The sequence below is a fragment of the Gavia stellata genome, chromosome 27 (genome assembly GCF_030936135.1).
Source record: "Gavia stellata isolate bGavSte3 chromosome 27, bGavSte3.hap2, whole genome shotgun sequence".
NCBI classification, from domain to species: domain Eukaryota; kingdom Metazoa; phylum Chordata; class Aves; order Gaviiformes; family Gaviidae; genus Gavia; species Gavia stellata.
In genome coordinates this window covers 7,009,333-7,036,491 of record NC_082620.1, presented here as the reverse complement: position 1 = coordinate 7,036,491, position 27,159 = coordinate 7,009,333, and the positions used below count along the sequence as shown (strand labels likewise).

At 45.5% G+C, this 27,159-nt stretch overlaps 1 protein-coding gene across 2 annotated transcripts in view; it reads right to left on the bottom strand.

Moving 5' to 3' along the window:
- The window catches only part of MIB2 (MIB E3 ubiquitin protein ligase 2), a 51,548-nt gene extending 27,345 nt beyond the window's left edge, over nt 1-24,203 (bottom strand). For both annotated transcript variants that reach the window (XM_059829946.1, XM_059829947.1), the window contains exons 1-3: nt 24,092-24,203; nt 7,224-7,574; nt 6,585-6,756 (exon numbers count right to left, since the gene is read on the bottom strand). In XM_059829946.1, coding sequence (XP_059685929.1) covers nt 6,585-6,756; nt 7,224-7,470 — 419 coding nt within the window. In that variant the 5' untranslated portion in view covers nt 7,471-7,574; nt 24,092-24,203. The remainder of the gene's footprint in view (nt 1-6,584; nt 6,757-7,223; nt 7,575-24,091) is intronic.
- Nucleotides 24,204-27,159: the final 2,956 nt, after the last annotated feature.

The following is a 27,159-nucleotide window of genomic DNA, read 5'->3' as shown; positions in this document are numbered from 1 at the left end:
AAGAATGATGTGAGAACCAGATGTCCTGAGCCAATACATCTTAGGTTTTAATCTAATTCAACATGTTTTGCTCCAAATACTGCATAACAACCAAAGTTATTAGTGTGTTGCAAAAATACCCTAGGGATAAATTTAATCACTGCAATATTGCCTTTAATAACAATTTTAATTATGACAGCCAAAGTCTGCAGCCATTTCTGCCCTACAAATTCCAATGATATTAAATTACTACAGAGTCCAGAAAACACTTGGGAGCATGTACTGCACAGAACGAAGCCATGTCTCTCTCCAGCACGCTGGGAACTGCCCCCCTGGGGATATTTCGCCTGTGCTCAAATTTCACGGAGGCGCTTACATAGCCTTTCACATCACTGAGAGCTATGCTCCAGACAGCTAGAGAAATAGCATCATCCATGCTTTACAGATAGAGATTTGAGACCCAAAACAACGGACTTGGACAAGTTTAAACAGAGACTGCTTTTAATTTGCAGTAGCGATCTGAGGCGCTGCAGCAGTCAGAGGCCCTTCATGCCAGGCACAGCTAACATACTTTGTGAGACAGAGACTTCTCCACCGCAGAAAATTCTTATCCAAAGAAACAAGCACAATGCACGGGACTGGAAAGCAGAAGGGATGGTCACCCTGCAAGGTAGCAGGCCATAAATGTTGTGTTAATCTCTTCAGAAAGGCACAGCTGTAAACCAGAATCTCAGCTTATGGTGGGCACAAACCCACACTCCTTCTAGGACGTATAAAGACCTACACAGGCTACCTCAACAAAAGCCAACACAAAGATCTTACAGAAACTACAGGTAAAACCAACCTCAATCATGCAAGAAATTCTAGATTCTCTAATCCTCCCTAGCAAAGCTTTTACTAAAGCACTTCCAGCAAAGGATAAAGGAAGGAAATTCTGACAGATGGCAGGCGGATGCTGATTGCTCAAGCATGAACCAGACTAAGACAAGGACGCTAGTCAGTGTGGGATCAGGATCACAGAAACCTATTTCAGGAACTGTCTTTAACAAGAATTTCCATTGTCAATCCTATCCTTCCTTGCCAAGGCACAGTTCTTCACAAAACCTGCTGTACGTTTATAACTCAGACCACAAGGTCTGAGTTGGGCTAAACGCTTGTGGTCTTTTTCACTGACCTCCAGAGCTAACTCGTATCAGACTCAGTTTTGGAAAGCCACAGTGGGCAAGATTTCAGGCTGAGGCTACTAAATGTGAACTAAACTGTGTGCACACACCTAAGACTCAACACTGTACTGCAGACAGAAGGTTTTCTCAACTGTGCTCTCAGAGATGTCTATACACAGCCTTTAACGGCAGAATATTGTATTGAGAACGATACAGAAGCAGTGGTGAGCATACAAAGTGAAATGTCTTGTTATCATCCTTTAAACATGACTCTTAGTTCAAAACACAGGCTAAGGATGTTTTAGTGAAGATTTCTCTTGCTTACAGTTTTGACCATGTAATTCCAGAAAAGATAAAGATAAAATATGCCACTGAAATTTAATCTCTATTCCACAAACCAAACAGAATATTCCAAACTAAATAAGGGAAGCCCTAGTGTGGGGATATGCCCTAGTATTCTGCAATGTACGTGTGTTTTGAAGGAGGTACAGTTAGGTAGTTTAGCTGGTAAATCATGGGGGTTTTTAAAAGTAAAATTATACTAATTCATTAATAGAATAAATTAATAAATAAATTCATATTAATGAATTAATTAATACTTAATGAGCAGTTAGAAAAGTTAGGAAACCAACATCATCGCGCAAGAATCAGACTTGATTCAAAATGTTACTCACCAAGATTTCTTAGTCTAGCAGCTTAAACTGACATTGCATAAAAGTAACACATGTTGAAGAGGTCACTACAGTAAACAAAACTGCATCCCCTTTATTGCCTAGTAATCAAACGCCCAGCAGTTGTCACTCAGCTGTTATATTAGTTCAGGCTCACAGTATAAGCAGTCACAGATGGAAGGCTGGATTATTAAAGCTGCCTTGAATGGGTCTGCATTGCACATGCATACCTAAATGATAGCATGCACTTGTTCTTGTAATGTATCTGATTTAGAAATCCAACTGGTAACTAGACTAGACAGAGCTGGTTTAAGAATTATGACTGAAAATAACGACAAACTCTGTTTTGACTACAGTATAAAACACAACCCAAGAAAATATTTGTATTTCTTATGCTTGATCACACAAAACATTTCCCTGTGTAGTTTGCTGGCTCCTCCAACTCCATTGCTCTCCAGAAAGAAAGAGGACTTTTGAAAATTTGTTAAGGTTGTCATTTATTGGTGAGTGAAGTCTAGAAAATAGCCTGGGTAAGATGTACCACCTCCTCTACTGAAATTCAACTCAGCATCATCCCTGAGAAGGTGATGCATGCAAAATGCCATTGCTGCTTTTGCACGAGTATAATACTACTAATACTTTGTATAAGATATCTCAGATTTGATTATTTGCAGAACTGACCAGAGTGTGCCCGACTGTTCCAGCCCTAACATAAACCTGATGAATTTTGCTTTGCTATCCTGCTTACAGACACTGATTTATCTTCCAACTGCTAAGCATATATTCAGCAAATGGACACAAGATTGCGAAAAAAGGTCTTCAGTGAAACTGAGCTGTCCATCCTTTTAAACTAGGATAAGAGCCTCTCCCAAACAGCCAGAAAATTAAACCCAAACAAGACCAATAAAATACACCAGCAATTGGTAGGTGTCAGCAAGAGATTATTTCAAATGTCAAAATATATATTTAAAAAAAAAAAAAAAAAATCAGTACTTCCTGCCACCAGAGGTTCAAACTCAGGTCATTTAAGACCTGAAATAGCCTTCAGGTAAAGGTGTCTTCAAAGCCTCTTTAGAAAACTGATTGGGAACCCTCTGCAGTGCCTGTCTGGGCTTAAGGTCTCTTAAATCCTAGGATTAGTGATCTGCTACAAACAGTTATGTGTTGGCCTTGCCCAGGTTTAGCTGCACATGTGGCGGGTCTGGCAACAGCAGTTTGCTGCACAAGGACATCGCACTGCGATCTCTGAAATTGTCCTACTAGAGCCCCTAGCTTCCTCTGTCAAAGGATCAGCAACGGTAGCCGTTGCAAGAATGGATGCATGGCGATGCTTTCTCGCAACGGACTAAGAATGGAGAGCAGGGAGGGACTGGAAACTCCCAGCTCTTGATCTTCGCTTAAACACAGAGTTGATGGGACAGCTCCATAGTACAGCTGCATTCCACAGTTCTACATTTGATCTCACTGATGGTAAGCCAAGGAGCACAATCATGATATATAAGTAGCCCCTCCTTCATTATGCAAAACCAAGATTATGGGATGCTGTCAAATATAGTGGGCTGTCTCTCCATCCACTCCCTTCATAAGCTATCTGACTAACTAACACTCCAGCAGGCTCATCGTAGCGCTTCGCCTGGGTCTTGAAAGCAACACAGTACTGTGCTTGAGGCTCACTGTAAAGAAGAAGAAGATACCCATTCCCTGCCAGAGAAAGGAGGTGAGAGACTCTTGATCTCTAAAGGAGACTCATCCTGTGTTTCATAGCCATTCTAGCAACAGCGGGTAGCAACAAAACCTCAAGAAGACCCAAATCCACACAGCAGTTACCATGTCTTTTTAAATACACAGCTTTTTTTGGTCCTTAGGGAACTGCCAAAGGTTTTCTCTTCTATTTTATTAAGCAAGAAAATCGAGATGAGTGATCCAAGCAATAGCCCTACTGACTCATAAGTATGCAATTTTTGTTCTTCGAAAAGGATGCTGCATAGCCTAAGGCAATGCGTCTTTACAGCTCAGACCTCAGTTATTCCAAAGAAATCCTCCCTGGGGCATTGTTCAAAGGTGATCTCCCTCCCTGCCCCTTGTTTCACTTATGTTGTTTTTAATCAGAACATTCCATTCTTAATGCAAAGCAACCTATGGAACACTAGACCAACAAATCACAGACGTATACTGCAAGACATTTCTGAGTAGAATTCTTTCAGTTTGCCAGCTCCCTGTATGAAAGCTCTTGCATAAAATACATATGCGTTGCAGTTATAGTACAGTATTCTACCATCCAACTCAGCCAAATGACTGAAACAAAACGCATTTCTGACAACCTGTTTTCTCCAAAAGCTTAGTGACTTCTAAAAATCACAATATGTACCTTTCGCTCATCTTTAAAATTGCAGCTTTCCACAACTGGAAGCTTCTTCATTGCGGATTTCTAATTTCTCTCCATCCCTCAGCATGGCTACATTCAATACCTGCCACGTAGGAACAGCAGGAAAGATGTTATATTATCCAATTACACCTACTGCTGCTTCTTCCTTTACCCCTTATTGAGGCTCCCAGAAACAATTGCCACATCTGAGCAGGCTCATGCTGTGTCCCTGATGTCACCCTCACACCCCCACCTTTTTCTTTTTCTTTTTTTTTTTTATCAGCTGCCTGGTATTAGGAAGATCATTGCTCCTGCTAGCACATAGTAATGTAAATCAGAATACTGCTACTTCAACAGAAGACTTGGTATCATAGACTCTGCCCTATGTCTAGGCTTCTTTTTATCGACTCAAAAAAAGTTAATTTATATCACATCTTCTCTAACCACTGAATAAACCACACTCGCAGAAAAAAGCAAAGGAATTTAGGAAAAAACCAAACAAACCGAAAAGCCACTAAGAGGCAAGCATCATCAGACATCAAGTTCTGCTCCAGCGGACATCTACCTCCAAAGAGCCCTCCAGTACTTCGGTGACATTCCAGAGTGGTGCTGCAGTGTTTTGGGAAAGTCAGACAGCTCGCATAGGAGAGTACTACGTCCGGTAAGCTTACTGGCAGTTCCAAGCTCCCTTTTCACACTGACAGCAAGCACCCTACGCCTAATTCAAATGGCAGCCTGGACACAGGTCAGATACAAGTCTTGAAAGGAAAAATTGCTCTATTTACATCTTTCACCATTCAGATTCCTCAGAAAAGGAAACAAGTTCTGCAGAGGATAAGAGCCCTGGGCAGAAATTGCCTAGCAATCTGCCTTTTGATAAACGATGGCATTCTGGGGTGTTCCTGATGAGCGTCAGGAAAGGCAACAGAGCTGGCCTGCTGCCCAAGAGAATGCAGCACTGCGCAGTGCCCCAGAGAACCCCTGCAAAGGCCAGAACATTTGGACTGCTCTGCAACAGTGCAGCCTCTTACAGTAATTGTTGCCTACTTTTTTTTTTCTTTTTTTCTTTAAATGAGAGGAAGATTATGTACCTTAACAGCAGAGTGTATCTAGAGCTCAAATAAGAGACACAAGCAGGCTCCTAGGAGTAACTACTTGGAGCTAACTGTAATATTCACAGAAAGAGAGAAAAAAAAATGTCTATTTTTATATGTACATATATGTTTATATACATATGAAATCACAAAGCCCATTTCACAGTAGGATCTGGCTGGCTTGTCATATTAACACAAGCTCAAGAAACATCCTAATCTGGTGGATAAACACAAGCCTCAAAGCTCAGAGGGGACACCTTTGGACAGCAACATCTATCCCTCTCTTAGCACTCAGAATTCTGGCTCAGCCACACTGGCAAAACTATGGTAACCAACTCCAGAAAGAGCTTCCCATATGGGAGGAAAAACAGCTGCAAATCCGACACCACTGTCTTTAGCAAAGTAATTACACTTTTCATTCCACAGACAGATGCAATGCACAGTGATATTTTCAAGGGGAGGGGAGGGGAAAAGAAAAAAAAAAGAAAATCAATGACAGAGACAAGAGCTGATTTCCTATTACTTTTCCTAAAGGCAAGAGGATTACAAGGTTCATCTTCATGCCCACCTTAGGAAGTGCAAATGAAAGTACAGTTGACACTATTTTTCAGTTCTTCCTCAGGACAGGAGAACAGACCTCCATGTTTTGGCACATCATGAATGAACATAAAATTATGGATACCGTTCCACAGGCATCAGTGTAGCAGTCACTTCCAAAAATGCTAACGTGCAGAGGCAGAGTACAGAGTAAACAAGAAAGTGTTGTTCTTCAGTGAATAGTGTAGACCCTGAGAAGAAATCAACAATTTGGGAGTGCAAGATTCCTCTCAGCCTCCCTGTGGCCACTCAGTTATCCAAGAACAGCAAATAGCAAAGCATGTCTAAGAAATTATTTAACTGGGGGGGAGGAAAAGAAAAACCAGAGCAGACAAACATTCTGAATTTTCACCTTAATTTAATTTTTCAGAAAAATTCTGCTAATTTCTGTTTGCTGTCTTTTTTCAAGCAGCTCCATAAAAGTGCCAGATCCAGCCTTACACTATTCTATAGAACAGTGGTCCCCAAACTTTTTTGATCGTGCAATGCTATCAGTAAAAAAATTTTGAGCACCCCCCAATATATGTACATTTATTTCTTTAGAAATTATACAGACATGTACTATTGAAGTGCTATTATTTTATTCCTGCACCTCAATAGATCATCTTGCACACCCCCTGAGGCGCACACATCCCAGTTTGGAGAACACTGCTACAGAATAGCGACCTATAAATCTCAACATGGTTAACTGGACTTCCCCTATAGCACCACTTACGGTTGTGAGTGTGCTGTCTCATAGCGCTCGAAGGAGTGAGACAGATCATGCTTGTTGTTCATGTAACACTGTGTGCACAAGTCATAGTCAAAACACATTTTGCATTTCCACCGCATTCCCTGTATACCATGCTTCTTGCAACAGTCACAGATGATGTTAGGGTGACGGACACCTAGGAGAACAAAAGCAAAGGAATTTAAGATCCACACAAAATCCAGAGAAACCAGGCTGACCAGGCTCTTAGAACTACATCAGCATGTTTTAAAGGGAAAAATCATGTACTGTGCCTGTATTGAACATGATGCAATAATATAACACGAAATGATATGCGTAATATGAAGTATCCATTTCCTGGCTTAAGAGACTCTCATCCTAAAAGTCAGGCCAGAATCTAGCAGAATGACAAAGTCAGCAAAACTGTTAGACCCAAAGATAAAAAAGAAAGAGGAAAGACAAGCCTTTGCGTAGAGGCAAACAGGAATTTCATTGCCATGAATTGTCTGAGCTTCTCAGCATCAGTCCGCAGGCAGTTGCAAAAGGCTTAACATTCCAGCTAGCGTGTGAGGCAGGCATTACATATACTAAAGGAGATGGGTTTACAGAGCTAGTGTTTGTGCTTCTTGTCTACGCTATACTCACCTATTTGTGCGTTATCATACAGAAGAAGGTCGTAAGCCCCTTGGAATCCAGTCCGATAATTGGTTCTGTTGCCTTGATCCCACTGCACGACCACAGTCTTATCTGGAGTGGTTGGGCTGCCTGTCCGACCAATCTCAACCACAGTCCCAACGTTGCCTTCACCACTGTCCTGGCTGCCCCACTTCCAGTCCACTCCACGAACTACCCGCATCCCAACCTGCATGCTGGCATAAGGGTCCACGTCCATTGATCTGCACAGCAACCCCTAAAATTCTTCCATGTAAGGGGTCTTGGAGACAGGCAGTATCATCAGCAACACATTCGGCATCGTCAGCAGCATGTTCAGCACACCTAATAAGACAACATACAATTAAGCGATGCCACTCAACACATCACAGCAATAACTTTCATAGCAAGACGAGCATATGCCATTTCAGCTCGCAGCCCTGGTACACAATCTCATGCTGAATTAGCAGGGCCAGTAGGTTTTCTCGATTCCACTTCTCACATGAAAAGAGCTCAAACCCCAACTTGAAGTACTTATCCCACTCTGCTGTAAACACCATCATAAGACATTCTGTGCAAAGAGATATTATTGAGGGATATCCTGACTACCTTTTATTTAGCTTAATTCTTAATTACAGTCCAGCTGGTGTTTTAAAAATGTCAGCTGCCTTTAGCAAGCAAACTGAAAGCCCCTTTTCTTTATAGTATCATAGGCAAATTTAACTCCAACCCCATTTTAAAAAAATAAATATATATATATATATATATATATAACTAAAGGTAATTTTTTTCCCCAGAATGACCTGGCTACAGAAGAGGCCTGGCCTGCTGAGTAGATAAATCTGTACTTTATTTAAAACAAGGATCCTCACAGCTTTAGCACAGATGGGAAGGATATGCAAGCTAGCCAGATTTCCAAGGCACAGAAACACCTGCATAGTATCCAAAAGACTTATTCCAGAGCACTCGGTATGAGGGAAGAGAACTGGGCAAGAAGTCTTTACAAAACTCCAGTACCAGCCCTTGATTTCAAATTCAGGAATATGTGCAACAGCTACCAGCGACACAATGGCAACAGAAACAAAAAAGCACAGAAAACAGAGTTGAAAGAAACGACCAGGAAAAGACCAGCAGCATGACTTTAGCAACAAAAACTCAATAACAGTCTATTTTTAAGGAAGACTCTTCATATGCGTCTTACCACATAATACCACGGTGTTGAGTTTCACTTGCCTGGAAAGTTACTTTTGGTTTTGATTTTGGGATACAGGAAGTTTTAAAGATGCATATGAAAGAAAAGTTTGTCTGTTTTCCAAAAGTAACATCAGTTTTTAAAAAAGTGCTGATGTCGGAGAAATGTCAATCTTTGCTGCTATTTTTCAGTGCTAGCTATAGCGGGAACAGGGAAGGGTTATTGCTTACCTGCAATAAGCACTGCAGATTTTGTGCTGGGATCAGTAAAAGCTTGGGATAGCCTTTCCAGCTGTTGCCATGACAATTGGTAAATGAGATGAATACCACCCGGATGCAGCACATCCACAACTTTGAATTCAATCAAATAGATTGTCAAAGCCTGGTTTACCTCTTTACCAGAACAACAAAACAGAGGAGTGTGGCTTTCAGTATTTAGGGCCAAGCTGCTGCTTTGACTTCTGGAAAAACCTACTGTAGCAGCCTTTTATCTTTGGGCATCCCTCGGTCTCCCTCTTCCTCTCAAGCTATCCGTAATATCCAAAATTTTCTCAAAATTTAAAAAAAAAATAACCCCAACAGAATGCCAAGGGCCAAATTGTGCAGATTCCAGAAGTACCGCAAATCCTACCGACTGCCACGACACAGAGCCTGTTCAAACCAGGCTGACACACCAGCTGACAAGATAATAGGACGTGGACTCAGACATGGCAATAGGAGCAGCTTTGTGCCACGTGACATGTTGTTAACGCTACCGCCTACCAATAAAGCAACTGAAACCACCGAGGACTAAAAATAAACTCTTCCTCCAGCCAAACATCTCCTTTTAAACGTATGGAGGAGTAGTTTGATGCAAAATCAAGTTTCTAGCATGCAGAAAGAGCCTGACGTCTGTCCAGCTTTAGCATCTCTCTTGCTTCAGACTTCTCCTGCTACGCATCACTGTGACATCCAAACACCTGTCACACGACAGCAACATCAAAACCAAACGTCCTTGTGAACTTCATGTCATCTTTCGTTCTAATCATCACTAACAGATGCCTTGGGCAACACTTTCATTTAGACTTCCTTTGTGGATGTAACATTGCTTAGTTTAAGGTGCACCAGTGTTTAGTGTCTTTATGGAAAGTATGAAAAAGAAAGAATATCCTCTTTAGAAAGCATTGCAGAGCCTAATGAGACTTGTACGATCCCTTCTTCCTCCAGATCAGAAATTAATACAATGGACACTTCATTGCTTTAACTAAGAGGCAGAACTGCTTTGTTAAAAGGCTGCTATCAACCAGTCAAGACAGTCAAACCCACTGCAGAGAAAACAAACGGAAACATCCAACAATACAAAGGTACAGAAAAGCACAGTTCAATTACCGCTACATGGCTTTTCCTTGAAAAAAACAACCACCCCTCCTGTTTCACCCAAGTGAACTGGTGGAAGGCGGGGGGATGTAGTAACAGTGGGAAAAGGAATCGCATGCTTAGAGACGGAAACACCAAATACCATAGGGTTTTTTAGATGAGGATCGAGTGCCACTCCCCAACCTTAAGAGTTTTACGCTATTTCAGTGGACCTTTTCCCTCTCCCCAGGAATGAATGAAACATCACAGGCTTCAGAACTCTCGGCATTTCAAGGAAGGCAGTGCCAGTTCCAAAAATTATTCATCATAAAAGAATATTCCAGGCTGTGCCACAAACCCATAAAATTTAAGTCACTGCAGTATAATGGAGGATGATCCCTTGCTACCTGAAAACAGCAGAGCAGGCTAGCACACTATATATCATGACGTGCTCAACAGAGCAGTCAAACAGCAGAGTACCACCCTCAGGTCAGAACCGCCTTGGGCCTAGAAATGCGTGACCTACACACAGGCAAAACCACACTTTCTCTGTGCACCTTCCCACCACTTTTCTGACATGGATGCTACAGAGATCCCTTCTTCAAACTGCCAGTGAAATACACAAGCTACATGGAGACTCTTTGTAAAAAGAGTCCTGGAGAAACGCATCATTTCGCTGCACTGTGAATTTACTTACACGTGCAATACGACATGCCAACATCAGGCATCTTGTCGCAGAACTGCCAATAGACAGCAATCGCTGTCAATGTCACAGGTACTGAGTTGCAAGGACAAAATTCCATCAAATCAGTAGCCCATAAGAATCTGGATCCAGATGGGAACAGACTTTTACTACTGCCACAGGCATCAAGCTTCCCTTGGTTCTGCACGACTCACAAAGGACCTGCACGTGTAGTCACCCCACAGCTCTAGGAAGCTATCGTAGTTCAACTGTACACTTGTGATGCTGAATACTAGTTACTGGAGCTGTCGGTGCTGCAATGACCTTCACGCAATCCCTTGCTCACTGCTCTGAAGGCTGTCTTCTTAATGTGAATACTCCATTTTCCACACAAGAAGGCACCAAATGCATTCTGCATTTCCATCTAATCTGCAGGGGTGATGCATGACAAGAGCAAAGAACCATTCAAAAATCTTTACGAGACGAATTACAACGCTCATGCAGTCTGAACGTTGCCAGAGATCAGCATTATTTACTTCCTAAGTGGAAATGTTTCACTCAATGAAGCAAATACTCCTCCCTTGATGCTGTCTGGGTCATAATTATTCCAGGGAAGGACAGGTATAGCTGCCAAAAATGATTCACAGAGTAAATATCAGTTTCCCATGGGACTCTAAAGTAACTATGAACAAAAAATCCATTATAAGACACAAGCATATTTCTGAATCCTGACGTAACATTCTGACCTCATCTACTGTGACACAGGAAAGAACAGCCCAGGTGTAATCTATGAGTCCATCCTTAGGAAATCCCAGTAATACTTAACTGAAACAAAGGGAAAATACTTTAGCGCCTTCAGCCCGCAACCTTTTACTTGCGATAATTGTTGCAACTTTCTGCCAATATTCAAACTGCGCTGTTGGTAGAAGGTGCTCTAGAAGCAACCTAATACCTGTCTCGTAAGAGGCAAAGGTTGCTGCTGGACTGGACACACAGCAAACAGAACCAAACAGTGGTGTAAGCAGATTGACAAAATCACCACATGTAACTTGGTTATCAAGTTATTTGAACAGTATGGTAAACAGAGGAAGATGCAGGTGATTTTGTGGTTTTTTTTTTTAAAAAGCAGATTGTTTTTTTTTCCTTTACACGTATTTTGCGGTTTGAATGGTCATCTCGAGTGAGTGACTCCACTTTCGAGAGCTTTGCCTATCCTAAGGATGCTTCCTTAAGTGCTCTGGCTACGGCAAATGCAAATCATACGCTTTTTCAAAAGAGCAGCACAAGGTTGTGAGGCTCAGACTTTGATATTCCTCTGGTTTCTAGTTTGTGAACATCCTTTGTGAACTCGCATGGAGATGGCTGCAGCAGAACTTTCATTGCGGGGTCTTTTCCACAGCAGCTCGTTTGAGCCTGAAACGCCCAGCCTTCCCGACTCCTAAATCACAAGTCCCAAAAGAAGTCGTTATTACACTGAGCGTTTTGGAGAATAACATCATCCCCCACCTCTTCCTATTTTCATTCGCTTTGACTCTTCCTTCTCCTCAGGTACAGTCTGTTATTTTGGACGTTGTACCTCTAATAACTGGAGATCTGCAGCATCCAACAGCTACCAGAGAGCTCACGCCATCTACTCACTTTCATCCTCTTGCTCTTAGGCGGCTTTCCGCGGAACACAAGCCCCTAAAACCGAAATAACAACCCGGTCCTTCGGGCCCGGCCCAGGCGCGTTAGAGCGGGCGCAGCCCCGCTCCCACCGGACACCGGGCGGGCTGCCAGGGCCCAGCCGAGCCGGAGCAGGGGGCCTCCCGCCACCGCCGCGTCCGCTACCACCGCGGCGGACCGCCGGCCGGAGCCCGAGCTCCGTCCAAGCCCCGCCGGCCGGAGCCCGAGCTCCGTCCAAGCCCCGCCGGCCTGAGCCCGCGACGCGCGGCCGCTGCTCCAGCCCAGACGAGGGGCGGCCCGGCCCGGCCCGGCCCCCGCGCTCCCGCCCCGCCTCACCTGCAGGCGGGGGCCGCCGCGCCAGCCCGCTGCCCCGGCGGGGTCCTGCCCTCCGGCCGCGCCCCAGCGCCCGGGGCCTCCTCAGGCCTGCGAGGCGGAGGCGAGGCGCCGGCCGGCGGTTTCGTTTCCCGGCAGGCGCCCTCCGCCCCTCCGCGGTGCGGTCCCCGCCGCGGCAGCGCAGCCGAGCCGGGACAGGCGGGGCGGCTCCCGGGCGGAGCCAGCCGCTGCCCGGCCCGTCCCCGCTTCGGGCGGCCCCGCCGCCCCCGTCCGGGGGGACGCTCAGGGCACCTCCCCGGGGGAGCCGCAGCGACCCGGCCCCAGGGCTGCAGGGGCGGAGGCAGGAGGCAGATGCACCCCAGGTGAGGGCAAGCCTCCCCCTTCCCCGCTCGCCCCCAAAGCGGCAGCTCAGGCCGGCCCGGAGCCGAGAGAAAGGCCCTGTTTCCTTCCGAGAGCCCAGGCAGTCACCCAGCGCCAGAACCTGCCCCCCTGCAGTCATCTACATCAGGCCGACAGCGAGCGAGGAGCCGCCTTGTTCCTCCAGACAGCACCCAAGAGACTCCGCATCTCCTCGCCAGCCAGCCAGAGACAGACGTGTCTGTAGCTCACGCTCCCTAGAGAACGGCCACGGTGAGCATCACTATTTTTATGCTTTAAAAGCCCTGAATCCCGACCAGACATCCACGGCCACAGCACCACAGCACGTGCGATTCCCTCACAGCAATGTTTTATGTCCTCCTTAAGGCTCTCATTCGTGTGCATCCTCTGAATGCAAGTGCTGGGCCTCTGACACGAATGTGGAACAGGGCTAGAGGCTGCCAACTGAGGGCAAAATCTTCACCTTGGTGTGAATCCTGAGTGGTCTGGGATCCAATCGTCACAGGAGTCAAGATTTCCCCCATAAATTCCCATTCAGGGACAGAAAATACGTAGCATTACTAAGAGGAGAAAACACTCTGTCCTCTGCCTGACAAAAACAGGCAGATCAACACTTCTTGAAACTCAGAATTTATTCAACACGTATTGTGTTCACACTGCCCCCATGACACCACTACAGAGCTACAAACCCATTCTCGCACACGGTATACAATGTAATGAGTAAGAGAATTAAGCTTTGGCATCCTCAGCACAACTCAGAGGTGGGTAAAGCAGCTTATTTTAATTAGAAGAGGATCTAAAGAGTTTTACAGCCTGTCTTCTGAGACACCCCCCCACACACACAGAAATAGCAAATAAGCAGCACAGGAAGAACTACACACAGGTTTGAGTTTATTAAATTAACTTGCAGCAGACTTAAGAGTGAGCTTACATGTCAGCTACCTCTGTAGTTCATTCTCTGTGAAACAGGGAAGGCAGAAGAAGCAACAGCAGCGCAGTAAATTAACGTTGACGAGATTCTTCCATTGAAAGGCAACAGAAAGCATTGAAAAGATTAGGAAAACAATGTAACTAACAGAGCCATAACAATCAATAGCTGCAAGTGGCAACAACAGATGAAATGAATGCAAACGTTTACCAAGATCACTGAAATGGACAATGATCCTTTTGGATCAGTGCTGATTAGATCAGTGCTCATAAGGACTTAACAAGCAGAACAAAGGTATGCCAGCGACATTCCAGCTGTGAATTTTATTAGCAAATGAGTGGAATTAGGCTTTGGTATTTGATCCTCAGCTCATGCCTCTCAGGAAAGAGGTGAGCATACCAAGCAGAGCTAGGGCACTGTGCATAAAGACACTATTCACTTGGCATCAGCAAAATAACAGCAAGCCAATGAGCTCTGTCAAGACAAACGTCACTTGCTTTATCCTTCCTTGATCCCAGTGCAGACTGGGCAAACCTCATCAAATGTTTACAGACATCTAGCACAGGCAGCCTGGAACAGAGCATGTCACAAACGCTGCCTGCAACAGCAGAAATCCAGAACTATTTCTCTGCAGCACAAGCAATCAGAGTGATGTTGTTCTTTCTTCAGGAGACAGTTCAACAACAAGACACCAAAGGACACTGGTGGTGGCCCTGCGGGCCTCGTTGTTCATTGCAGTGGGATTCCACACAAGAGCAAAGATCTGCAGTTCAAGTCAGGGGTCAAAAGGATCTGTTCCCAACTAAAACAGGCAGGAGAGAGGCACCTGACTCAGTCAGGAGCAGTTTCTTCAGTCACGCTGTATTATTAAACTACCAAAGTGGTTCCTAGTCACTCCAAGTATTTTATTTTAAGCCCTCACCATACGCACACATACCACATTTTAACTGCTTGCTTCCAAGGGAACTTCAGGGACATAGTGCCATTAAAAAAGTCATATCGAGCCATTAAACATTTAGATTGACCAACTACCACTACTGCAAAGTTTCAAGATTTACTTTTGTATATCCTCACCCTAGGAACATCAGAGATCCAAACAAGTTAGGTGTAATGGCTAAATTAAGTCAGCTCATACGGGCTTAAGAACTTCTGCTGTGGCTACACTGGTGGTTTTTAGCAGTGCTGCTTTCTACACTACTCCTATGGGCATTCATCCTACAGAAATAAGACTTGACAGGGTTCTCCCCCTTTCCTGACACAAGCAGTGTTTTGTGAAACCAACACAAGTTGAATAGCTAAACGCCTGACCAATGCTTATTGACACAATTAAGTATTGTTCCCTACCCCAGTCTCCCTACCTGCAAAACAGAAATAAATACTTTCATATACTTTAATAATAGACAACTAGGATCAAATACCTCTGACCAAGGCTCAAAGCTGCTAAGTTAATTACCAAAGCTAGTATTCATGCCAATAAACTCCGATGCAGACTTACCCTTCACCTTTCCTTCTCCTCAGCAAACAGTGAGACCCCAGGACAGCACAGCAGCAGACACCTGCATGTGCTCTCACTAACAGGATGCAGGGTAATTTCGCTCAAGGATACACACAATTCCCACAAATATATTCAATATTAAATGAAAGCAGACCAGAAAAGCAGCAAAACACACTGTTAATAATCCTTTTTGACTTACCACCAGCAGGCCCACCTTGCAGCTTTTGGCCCCTCCGGGCTCCCAGGTGAGGCGAGGAGCCGTTACCCTGACTGCTGCCAGCTGGCTGGGGTGCCCCAGGTGGGCGGCTGTGTGCCATTTCAAACCCAGAGGAAGCCCACCCCAGCTCCCCACACACCTCGACTCCACGCACTCAACCGCCAGTTTCCAGCACGGGCCCCGACTGGAGACTTTTGCCTATCCCATGGCATTTTGTTATCCCGACTCCAATTCACACCAGTTCAATACCCAGCTCTACCACTTGTAAATCTCTCTCCTTGTCTATGCTAAACTTTGGCTTTCTATGCAGTCCGTTTGTAGTGGGCCCAAAAGTCCTCCCATGGAAATACATATTCTAATTCTCTCCCACTTCTTCAGAAATGAGTTTATCATCATCTACTCCTCAACTCAGGCAGTCTCCTACTTTCAACTAGCTTCGCCACCACTCAAACAAAACCCTTGCCTTAGCAGGCCTCTTCTAAGAAGCTCCCTGGTAATAGTGCCTTCTACTACCTATACATAAAACCCTACTAAATGAGAAAAATTACTCTAGTATAAGGGCTAATACTGAATTTTAACACATGAAGATTTTTTTGCTTTCAGAATAGCTGTTCCAATAAATTATTAATTCACAAACACTGGGCTTTAATACTACCTCATAACACAACACTAGTACAAGTCCCACTTCTCGATGTGGAAAAACATCCAGTCAGGCCCATTTAGTTGTTTATTGTTTCCCAGATCTCATTCCACAGCCCTTGCTCATACAAAGAGCAGCACTGTCAGATCAGGTCTTGTTTAGCCACTGAGACTAAAAGTCTAGTAAGGCCCCACTCTCCATTTTGGAGAGGGCAGTTTCCAAGGCTTGATCTTTTGTGGCTAACACACAGATGGCTAGAGAGCCCAGTCACATTGCAAATCCACAGTGCCTAATTACAGCACAGAAGATACGAACTCTTAGTTCCCAGCACTAGCAGATCTTGTAAGGTAGAAGAGTGACACCATCTCAGCCACTATGTGACAAACTTTACCACTAGAAATTAGACTAAACCCATGACATTTCCCCCCCCTCAGCCCACCAAAAGGATTTGCATAATTGGCTGAAGTGAATAGTTTAATACTCCACTGCAAAGCCACAAGGTCTCAATGACACTTTGCTTCACTTTTCCTTGTGCGGTCAGGATTTCTGTTTAGTCTAAATTTTGCAAAATGGCATCACTGGCACAGAGGGGGAGAGCAGAGCAGATGATGTTTCTGTGGCTTAAGTATCAATAGCAGACAAATGAAGCCATTCTACTGACAAATTACTCTCAGCAGAAAAAAATTAGAAATGGGGCAGCTGCCACTGTTAAAACCAATCAATCAAGAAAAAGCCTGCATGAGGTTAAACCATTTCCATGCCCCATACCTCACCTGCTCTCAAAGTATATTTAACTGTATTACATAAACAGAATAAAGCAAGTGATTAATATGCCTTTGCTCAGGGATTAATATCTTGTCATTTCAGCTTCACTGTATAAGAGCAGACACACATCCTGAAATACTGGGACACAGAGTAAGGAAATGCTATAAATAACTAGCCAGGTGCTATGCTTAAGGACAGTCCCACTGAGTGCATTTTATCTCTGCAATCAACACTTGTCCTTTAACAAATGCCAGTCCATTGATCTGTTTTGCCTAAACTGAACTTTACATTCAGTTTACACTGAGTGTATTCTAGCACTGAGTTGTTATGGTGAGAGGGGAATGTTGCCTTCCCTTTCAAGTCATAGGAGCAATAATTTCAGTGGTTCTCATGCTGGCTTACTATCTATTCTTTCACCTTGTTACAGGATGCAGGCCTAAAAGAAGCACCAGCAAATTTATTAATATTCAGTAACAGTAGTTTTGTGCAAACCCTCCTGAGAAGCTTGACCCCAGCATTCTGGTTTCCTAAAAAATGGCAAACAATCTCAGAATAGATCCTAAAGATGGAAGAAGTCATAGAGAAGTTACACACCTTACATTTTCAGGTGCATTATGTGAGAGTATGGCAGTACCTAATAGCTTCAGTGGACACAAAAGCCAACTGAGCCAGCTGCTGCATGAAACAGTCAAAGGTGGGCTCTTCTTAGCTAAGGAAGAGCACAAGAGATAACTAGACAAAAGCAAAGATTCTCCTTCAGAATTGTGACAGAGGAACACTCAGTGATTCTTCTGAGACTGTCCATGGCAGAGCCAGAAGCACCAGATTACAATAATCCCAGTGGAGTGACTCAGTCTCAAGGCCATGCTGTCTTCAGACTGTGAAAGACATCATCATCAGAAGAAAATGCATCATAGCAAACAAGAAAATGAAATGCACAGGCACCACCACTTGTCCCTTAGGTGGAAAGGTACTACCTCTATGTTTAACAGTTTGCACATACTGGACTGTCATCTGGACTGCAAGGAGGATGCACTAGGATAAAACTGGCTCCACAGCCCAAGAAGGTCAACATCCCATCTGCCTCCAAAGGGTGAAACGGTATTTAAAAAACCCTGCAGGGTTATCTTCTATTTTCCTTGTTACAAAATTTAAATTTCTTGGTTTTAAGTATGAACACCGGGGCCAAGAGTCCTTTGTTGCTATACCTGAATGCTGCGAAGCCCTCTGTACTTTTAAAGCTAAACAGGTGAAAAGTACTGCCTACTTTCAGATCCAGGACCACCACAACTGAAATCTCAGCTAGAAGACACCTCTCCTTAATTTTGATCACAGATGGGATTCAAAAAACAACAGCTTCAATATGGCTGAAGTCTCAAGAAATATACTAATTAGAGAACTTCTTCCAGTTGGGTGTGAAGGCAGACACGAGAAGCTTGTAGTCTTCTAGAGCTATCAGATCAGAACTGAGTTGGCCTTGAACCTTCAACTCTCACTTTACTCAAACTTCAACCCACCTGTGATGACAGCAGACACAGAAAAGTGAACCTGCTTCAAAAACCAAGCACTCATCTGCATAGCCTCAATCCAAACTGGTTTTGTCACCAAATTCTATGGACCCAAAAGGGATTTTTGTCAGCAATGAGTAACAAAATAAGTTAAACAGAAAGTGACAGTATCAGCCACACAATCTACCAGGAGCAAAGATACAGCACAGTATTTTTAACAAATCAGCTCCGTGCTAACTAATGGACTAGACCCATGAAATAAACTGGATTGCACAGTAGGTCAATATTTGCTTTAAACCATAGAAATGCAAACACAACCTTTGGGAAACACCACCAGTAAGCCAAAAATAAACAGCTGTCACAGGCTTCCAACAACAGAAGTTGTGGTACACCACAGCGTACTGGTTTTGGCTGGGATAGAGTTAATTTTCTTCGTAGTAGCTTGTATGGTGCTCTGGTTTGGATTTGTGACCAAAACAGTGTTGATAACACACTGATGTTTTAGCTATTGCTGAACAGTGCTTACACAGTATCAAAGCCTTTTTCTGTTTCTCACACTGCCCTGCCAGCGAGTAGGCTGGGGGTGCACAAGAATTTGGGAGGGAACACAGCCAGGACAGCTGACCCCAACTGACCCAAGGGATATCCAATATGACATCGTGCTCAGCAATAAAAGCTGGGGGAAGGAAATAGGTAGGGGAGACATTTGGAGTAACGGTGTTTGCCTTCCCAAGCAAACATTGTATCTGATGAAGTCCTGCTTTCTCAATTCTACCCTTCCAGTTCCCTCCCCTATCCCACTGGGGTAGAACTGAGCAAGCAGCTGTGTGGTGCTTAGCTGCTTACCACAGTTAACCCACAACACACAGAAAGAGGGAATATCTTTTGCCAGGCCAGGGATATTCAAAATTCAGATTTACAAGTCAACATCAGTCAAACCCTACAAAAGAACAAGTTCCCTCTACCAGCTTCTACTGAACACAAAAACTTCAGGCTTTAAATCAGTGAGATCAGTGTTCATCTGCCCACTGGAGAATTAAGAGTGATTATAAGTGAGAGTTCACACTGGGCATCTAGTGGATCTCTTATTACATCCCACAAGATAATTGCTCATGAGCCCAATGAAATTTCCTTCTGGCTTTTGATGAACTGTGCTCTCTCCAGGAGGGAGAAAAACAGCTCCAGCCATTTGCTTTAATTGGACCTGACAGTTTGCAGATTGCTGCCTCAAGCCTTGAAAAGCTCAGTAGCTGGGCTGATAAGAATCCACTTTTTCCTCAATAGCAGATTTCAGAGTTAAATTTACATTGCATTACAGTAAAAACAAACACACACACCCCCCACCCGCAAACACACAGAACCACCAGGTGATGTTGGTTTAAAAAAAGCAATTATTTGCCAAGTTTGAATTAAGGTCTTTTTCACTTTACATAGAAAAAATGGGAAAATGGTATTTTAACTTTCCCATACCCTCCATGGAAGATCCCTGTGGCACAAGGAACACAAACAAAACCTCACAAGCATGGCACTGAGTGACTCGACTCCCGTCCCCTCTCCTGCCAAGAACCACCATTGCTTTTCTGTCCATTGGCATTAAGAGGTCAATGGTCATCCACCTGGCATCCCTTGCACCGGCTAGCAGGTCTTTTTGTGCCCATTCAGAACACTGACAAAAGTCACAATATAAAAAAAAATAGTTTAATAAAGTCAAATACAACCCAGCCAGGGAAGCTAGAAAATCTCCATTACTTGAAGTACAAGCTCAACATATCTATCAGGAATGGTTTCGATGTAGTTTAGCATGCCTTGTGGAAAAGGATGGACTAGGTGGCCTCATCAAAATCCCTTCCAGGCCTATTTTCAGTCACCTAGAAACGGAGCACCACACAGAAACATGTTCCAACAGTGAGAAATTTGTCTTGGCAGCAGATTTCAACTGTGCTCTTAGATATTACTCTAATGTATTTCTCAGAGGCAAGACCATTTGGCCCAGAGTAGATAGTGTTGAGCCCTAGGTAAAGTTCAGGTCCGCATTTCTCTCACAGCAGCTATCAACTCCCATTTACCATGAAAATCTGGATTAAATCACTTAAAAGTTCATAATCCCCCAATCTATTTACACAATTGCCTTGTCTGTCCAGAGAGACAGTACGTTTCCCCACAAGTCATTCAAAACCCAAAGAGTAATATTACTACAGGAGTAAAAAAAAAAAAAAAAAAAATCAAGAGGAATTAACACTGAAGTCCTGCTGGTAGACGTGTGGTTGAATAGTGGGTTGGAGAAAACACAGTACTGTGGCTGTTCATAGGTATTTAGACTCTGGTACCCTCAGCAGTGGTGATAAAATAGGATTACAAGTTAGGAGTTGTACTAACAAATCCTACAAATAGGATTCTGAGTTAGGAACACAACTTCCTCCAACTTTTCAAAATGAAAAGTAGCTACTTGAGACTCTAGCATAGAGCAAGCTGGAGCATAAAACCTGCTGAATCTCTGATGAACCTTGAGAGCTTATCCTACCGACTTTCAGATTCCCCTTCAGGCTTTCAGAATGGTCAACATTGCACTCCTGTCAGTTTTCAGCCTGGAACTTGCCCTTTCTGTGCTCTGAAAGCGGATCAAAAGGTTCAAGTCTAATCTATCCTGACATGCCTTTGGCTAGAGAGACATCAGCTGTGTAGAAGCTGAATGAATTAAGTAGTTAGCTGTTGCTTTCCTCCCTGGCACTTAACGAAGGTTTGAGGGTCAGCACATACACCGATTCACTTACGAGTTTGTACATTTTAGAAGTACAGATGTTATTTTCAGCTCTGGATAGCTGAGTACTTTAAAGAATGCAAGAACACTCTACAGATGGAAAATGGAGCCATAGTTATATATGGAATTGGTGGCAGAGCCAGGAACAAAGCTCACATATCCTAGCTCCAAGTCCTCTTCTCCACGGCCTCGCCGTACTAGTCACAGGTGGGGGGAAGTATCAACCCATGATCCAGCATGCATCCTTGCATTTTCCTTGGGGTCACATCAAGGAATGTGGATCGAGGTCTAAGATCAAGCCATTTACTGTCCTGCTAGCACACACATAACTTCACTGATGCCATTTTCCACATACAGCCAGTCTGAACGCTAGAAAACTTGTTCCATATTCTCGGAAATTTCAAACACCACTACAGCTCTCATTAGAGAGGGAGCAGAAACATTTAAATTCTGTAAGTCTCCCGAGAAACAAGAGACTCCGCTTTCTCACTCTTTGCTTAAGGAAAGCAGAGTATCCAATGATCTCCCTCCAATCAGAGCTTCTAGTGGGAGTGTTGCATTGGTCTCCCTCTGCGCACACTGTATTACAGCACCCTGGGCCCCTCCATAAATGCCCTTGATAAGCCATGAATCTGAAACCTTGAAAACCAACTAGGGCTCAAATAGTCTGCTCACAGGACTTTGCTTTCTATTCCTGGATCCCTGGAAAACAGCAACTCAAAATGAAAGGGCATGATCAGTACTGTCACAAGTGGTATGGTCACATTTAGCATGACCCTGAATTCTGCTAGAGCCCAGGAGCAGATCTGTATCAGAGGTGATGAGCAAGGCAAACAGATTTGATGAGAACAGGCAGGCAGGGGCAACATGACCTAGGAGAGCTTAATTATCAAGTTGGAGAAAGCCTTCAACTTCAGCACAACCACAGGCAACCAACACCGGTCTCTGCAAGCAACCAATACTAATGCTACATGAATGCAAGGCAAGAGATGAGCCTGTTTCAGACGTAACTGCCACAGCTCTGAATAGCTCATCGTGGTCATGTAGCCACACACTTGTTGATCAAGGTAGCTTAGAAAGCCATGAACATACCCCTTTCCAAGTAAAAATGGAAGGAGACAATTGCAACCACCATACTTGTAGTACTTCCACAGTTTTTGCAACTTCCAAGACATTTATCAAAGTTTAGTGGAAAGAGGCTATACATGGACTCCCAATTCTTCCTAACAATCCCAGCAGTGCATTAGCTGCCACTGCAGACCAAAGCAGGAAAATAACAGATTCTTGATATGCTAATTTGGCACAGGATTTTCACAGTCACAGAGCTTCAAACACGCATTCAAAATAAATGTCAAAACATATGAAGCTATACAGCAATATCATAATAAGCGGAGAATTAAGCCAACCCAAATATCATAAAATTATGAAGATTCTTCTCATGTCAGTGACTCAGAGAGGTACGCTGTGCAAAGAGAAAGGGATGGGAAACATATTTATCTTTTTCACAGAATCATAGAATCACTTTAGGTTGGAAAAGACCTTTAAGATCATCAAGTCCAACCATAAACCTAACACTAAGTCCACCACTAAACCATGTCCCTAAGCGCTTCACCCACACGTTTTGAAACCTAAAAAGAGTAATTGTTCAAGAAAACAGAACCAGTGGTGATGCTGTTAAATGACAGCTAGGTAACTGTTAATATGTTGCAGGCACACTTGCCAGTCCTAAATGAACTCATGTCCTTCCATCACAGAAATAGACAAGATTAGTATGGAAAACAGGCATAAGGTACTGATGATACATCAGCAATAGAGCTGGGACTACAGTGCGAGTCACTTGACACCCCATCTACTGCCCTGTCAGTTGGCTGCCTTAGGAAGAACTTCTTGAAGGGAACCATCATCTGGCCAATGGAAGTTAGCTGCTCCAGACACAAACCTAGGCACCTACAACTCAGAGCAGAAAGCAAAGCTCAAAATAGGGCAAGAACTTCTCTAGCTCTGCCAAGGCTATTGAAGCTTTCTCTTTCTGATTTCTGTTATCAACATGACACGCAACACCATTCCAATCATAGCAACGTGGGTAACTTACAGTAACTGCATCCCTTGACAATTCACTCATCTATACCCTGAAACCATGTACGAAAAATTCAACAGGTAATCAAGTATGGAGGAAGGACCTAGAGGGATGAACAACTGCATTGTTCTTCATAGGAAGTAGTTTTAGGATACCAAGGAGCTGTTAAACAGAGGATAAATAAGAATGGTATCCTATTTGAGCCAAATAAACTCCTCCTACATCAACAGAGAAGTGCAGAGGATGTAATGAGGCTCTCAGCCAAAAAGAAAGAAGGTTGAGTAGTAAAGCCGAGCTCAGGTGACTTCCATGAAGGTAAGCCAGAGCACACTTTTTTCTAAGTGAGGTAGAAATTAGTATTTGTTACCTTCAGAACTTAAAGTTCTGGAGTTGAGTGTCTGCAGGGAAAACAGAACAAACATATGTACTGCTTCCAATGCAGCTGTACCATCTTCTCTGGGTTTAAGTTTGGCCTTTGTTTTCTTGACTCTTTCTCAGTTCAGGAAGATTGCAAATATCACAGAAAAACAGGAGAGAAAAAGCCACACGTGCTTCAGTTCTGAGTTACAGTCAGCATCCGGCACGCGCTCCAGTGATACCAAATGCCCAGCAGGAATCACTGCCAATGTTTCAGCTCTCACCTTAGCAAGTAAGGACTTACCTGCAGTACCTGTTTCAAACAGGAAAACAGGACGTATGTTTACATCCTCCAGGGCAGCCAGCATTCGCCATCCAGAAGAAAAGAAATAAAAATGGAGGAGGAGCAGGCAGACGCGCCCCACCTCAGACTCAACCCTGGCTAAGTGTGGCAGAAAGAAAACTGGCCACTTAGAGCAGACCTATTCCCAGCTCAGCCCAAGGAAGAAAATGGGAAAAAACCAGGCACGTACCTGATGGAGCCGAGAGAGAACAAAATTCAGACAACCCTCCAGAAAGCCACTTTCCTCTGCCAAGGGCTGCGTTTGCTTCCTTCCCTCCTTCATCCTCGGCGCAGGAGTCTGAGCATCAGACCTACTACAGTGGCCTAGGGAGAGAGCGGAAAAGACGAGAAGCAGCTCAGGCGGGCACCATCGCTGCGGGCAGCGGCCACCGGCTCCTTTTCCCCTCAGGACCCCCACCGTACCAGACACGAGTCCAGCACCGGCCCCCGGAATCGCGGCGGCACTGGCGGGCTCAAGCCCGGCCGCAGCCCCGCCGGCGGAGACACCCCCCCACCGTCCCCAGCCGCAGCGCCGCGGCCGTCCTCCCCCGCGGCTCCCGCCCCCGGGGCCCCGCCGGGAACCGGCCGCCCCAGGCCCTGCTCGGCAGCGACCCCTCCGTCCCCAGGGCCGCCGAACCCCCGGGGCCCACCGGGGGCCCCAGCGCCGCCCAGGCCGTGAGACGGCCTCGCACCCACGGCGGCGGCACCGCGCTGAGGCGGCACCGCGCTGAGGCAGCCCCGCTCCGCGGCGACACGCTGCCCCGGGGCGGCCCCGCTCCCTCCAAGGCGCCCCCTCTTACCCCGGGGAGGCGGCCGAGGAGCCGGGCCGCGGCCGGGCGCCCCGCGGGTGCTGCAGCGGCGCCGCTTGACCCCGCTCCCCCGGGGCCGCCCGCGCGCCCCGCCCAGGCCGCTCGCAGCCTGGTGACAGCCGGCGGGGCATGCTGGGAGACGTAGTTCTCCGCCCGCGCTGCTCGCCGGCCGCGGGGCGCCGCCGACTACAAGTCCCGGGAGGCCGCGGGAGGCCCCCGCGGCGCGGCCCGGCCCCGGCCCCGGCCCCGGCCCCGGCCTGCCCGCGGGGCCTGCTGTAGCGGGCGGTGCGGCCGCCCCGGGTAGCGGTGGGCTGCCCTGCGGTGGCTCCCCCACTCCCGCTGCCCCGGCGCGGCCCTCCTGCCGTGGCTGGCAAACGCCCCGCCGCTGCTTGAGGCGGGACGGGGCGGCGGCGGCGGGTCGGACCCGCCCGCGCTGTCCGTGCTCGGTGTGGCTGGTTCAGCTGACGCCTTTGCGGGGTCGGGGATAAGAAATATTTGGGATCGTTTCCTGTCTTCTCTGCGCAGGCAGAATGGCCAGCGAGACCCCCGGGAAAGCTGGCCGTGAAAGGGTGCAGGATCCACGCCAGGATGCTCTTTTTTAAATGTCTGAGCCTTCGATTTTGGGGGTGACTTTAGGGTAACTTAGTCCACTGTAAGGGAGATTTTGGGATTCAGTGTAAGTCCCTGCAAGGCGCCGTGCCGCTTTGTTCACCAGGTAGCCGGGAGGGCTCTGAAAGCCGTTACCAAACGGCCTTCTCTCAGGGATGTCTTTTTTGCAAGGTGACAGCTCAGACGTTGCCTGCACGGGGTCCTTGGCAGCACTCACGCTCAGAATGCATTAATCTGAAAGCATAAGGTGTTAGTACTTTTATAATGACTTCCTCTTCAAAGAGGCAGAGGCAACTTCCAAGTTTGTATTGTCTCTCTGCTGATGAGACGGATGACACTGCTAACGCGGATCTCTTGTGCCTGGGGTAGGAGACATTCTCCTGACTTCACCCCTGCTGAGGTCAGAGACACTGTGTAAACACTCTCTTCAAGCTTGTCTCTCCTGTGGCTCAGTGGCACGTCAAGCGTGGCGCGTCCAGCACGGCTCTGCTGGGGCTAACAGATGGGAATTTTGGTTTAGGTTTAGTCTTTGTCAATGTAGACTGGCACAGCAGAACAAGGGTTAACAGAGTGGCCTGCATTGATGGCGAGGAACAGCGTTCACAGCAGTAAAACTGAGTAATGTGTTTGTGGCAAACGCAGAAGGCCTGCAGCGTGATGAGAGCACGGCACAGGACTTGCCGCCATAGGACCCTGCTCTCACAACAGGAATATGGCAGCAAGGTCATAAAAAAATCCCATGTGCCGTTCCTTTTCCCACTAGCCCATCAGGAAGACTATCTAAAGCCCTGAAACTCAAAAGGAGGAAACAAAGGCAACAGGCAGCAGGGTTGCCTAGGGCTTATGAAGACCGAAGAGCGCAATATTCTGTGACAAGGAGACTCGCAGCACAGTAGCAGTTACCATAACTTTTATGCCTACAAGGTACAAAGGACTTGTCCAAAAACAAGCTTGTCATTGCCATTTGATAAAAGCGGACTCAGTGTCCCTTGTCCTCGGTGTTGCGTGAAAGCGATGTTGGCCGGACCACGTAAACGCACACGTTGGGGTGATTATGAAAACGTGAATGTGAAAATGAGTGAATTGAATCTGACTCGGTTCTGAGCAGAACTGCGGTGTGGTTTACCCTTTGGCCAGGAGATGGAGAATGGGTACTGTTAAGTATTTGGGAACGCGGTAAGTGGAGCTAAGCACGCACTGATGCTCCCTCCCTCAGCCTCCTTTTTACCAGGCAGATTGATATGTTAGTATAAACATAGAAATACATGAGAGGCAGGTGCGTACAGCCAACATCGATTGTCTGAAAAGATCCATTCACATTTAGAGCAGCTTCTTTTGTGCTCACTCTATAAATACCAAGGTAACTTAGGCTTTACTTTTGCCAGTGCGTGTTGTAAACGTGTGAACTTGCATGCCCGGACTCTAAGTTATGTCAATCTTTTTCTGGCTAATCCTTCTTTTCAAAAAACCAAAACTGGAAATCTAGTAAGCTTGAGTTCACCTCAGTCTCTCGCTCAGTGAGGACATTATAATGCTTGCTGCAATGGGTTGGAGCAGGGAAGCATAGCTCTGGATATGGGAGAGAAAGCTCTGCTCTTACATGGCTCTCTCCTGGTTTTCCAGATATTTTACTGGGAATCTTTCTTTGCCCACTGGATGCCGCTGTTACACAGAAATAGTCACGGACTATTTCTGTAGGCTTCTGCTCTAGGCACCTTCTCCAGCAGACATGGAAGGCCACTTCAGGGTCAGCCAAGCTATATGGATTTAGCCCTATTAACCAGCCTTTTTTTACAAAGGAGCTCTCCTTAACAGTTTGCAGCTTACTGACATGGCACAT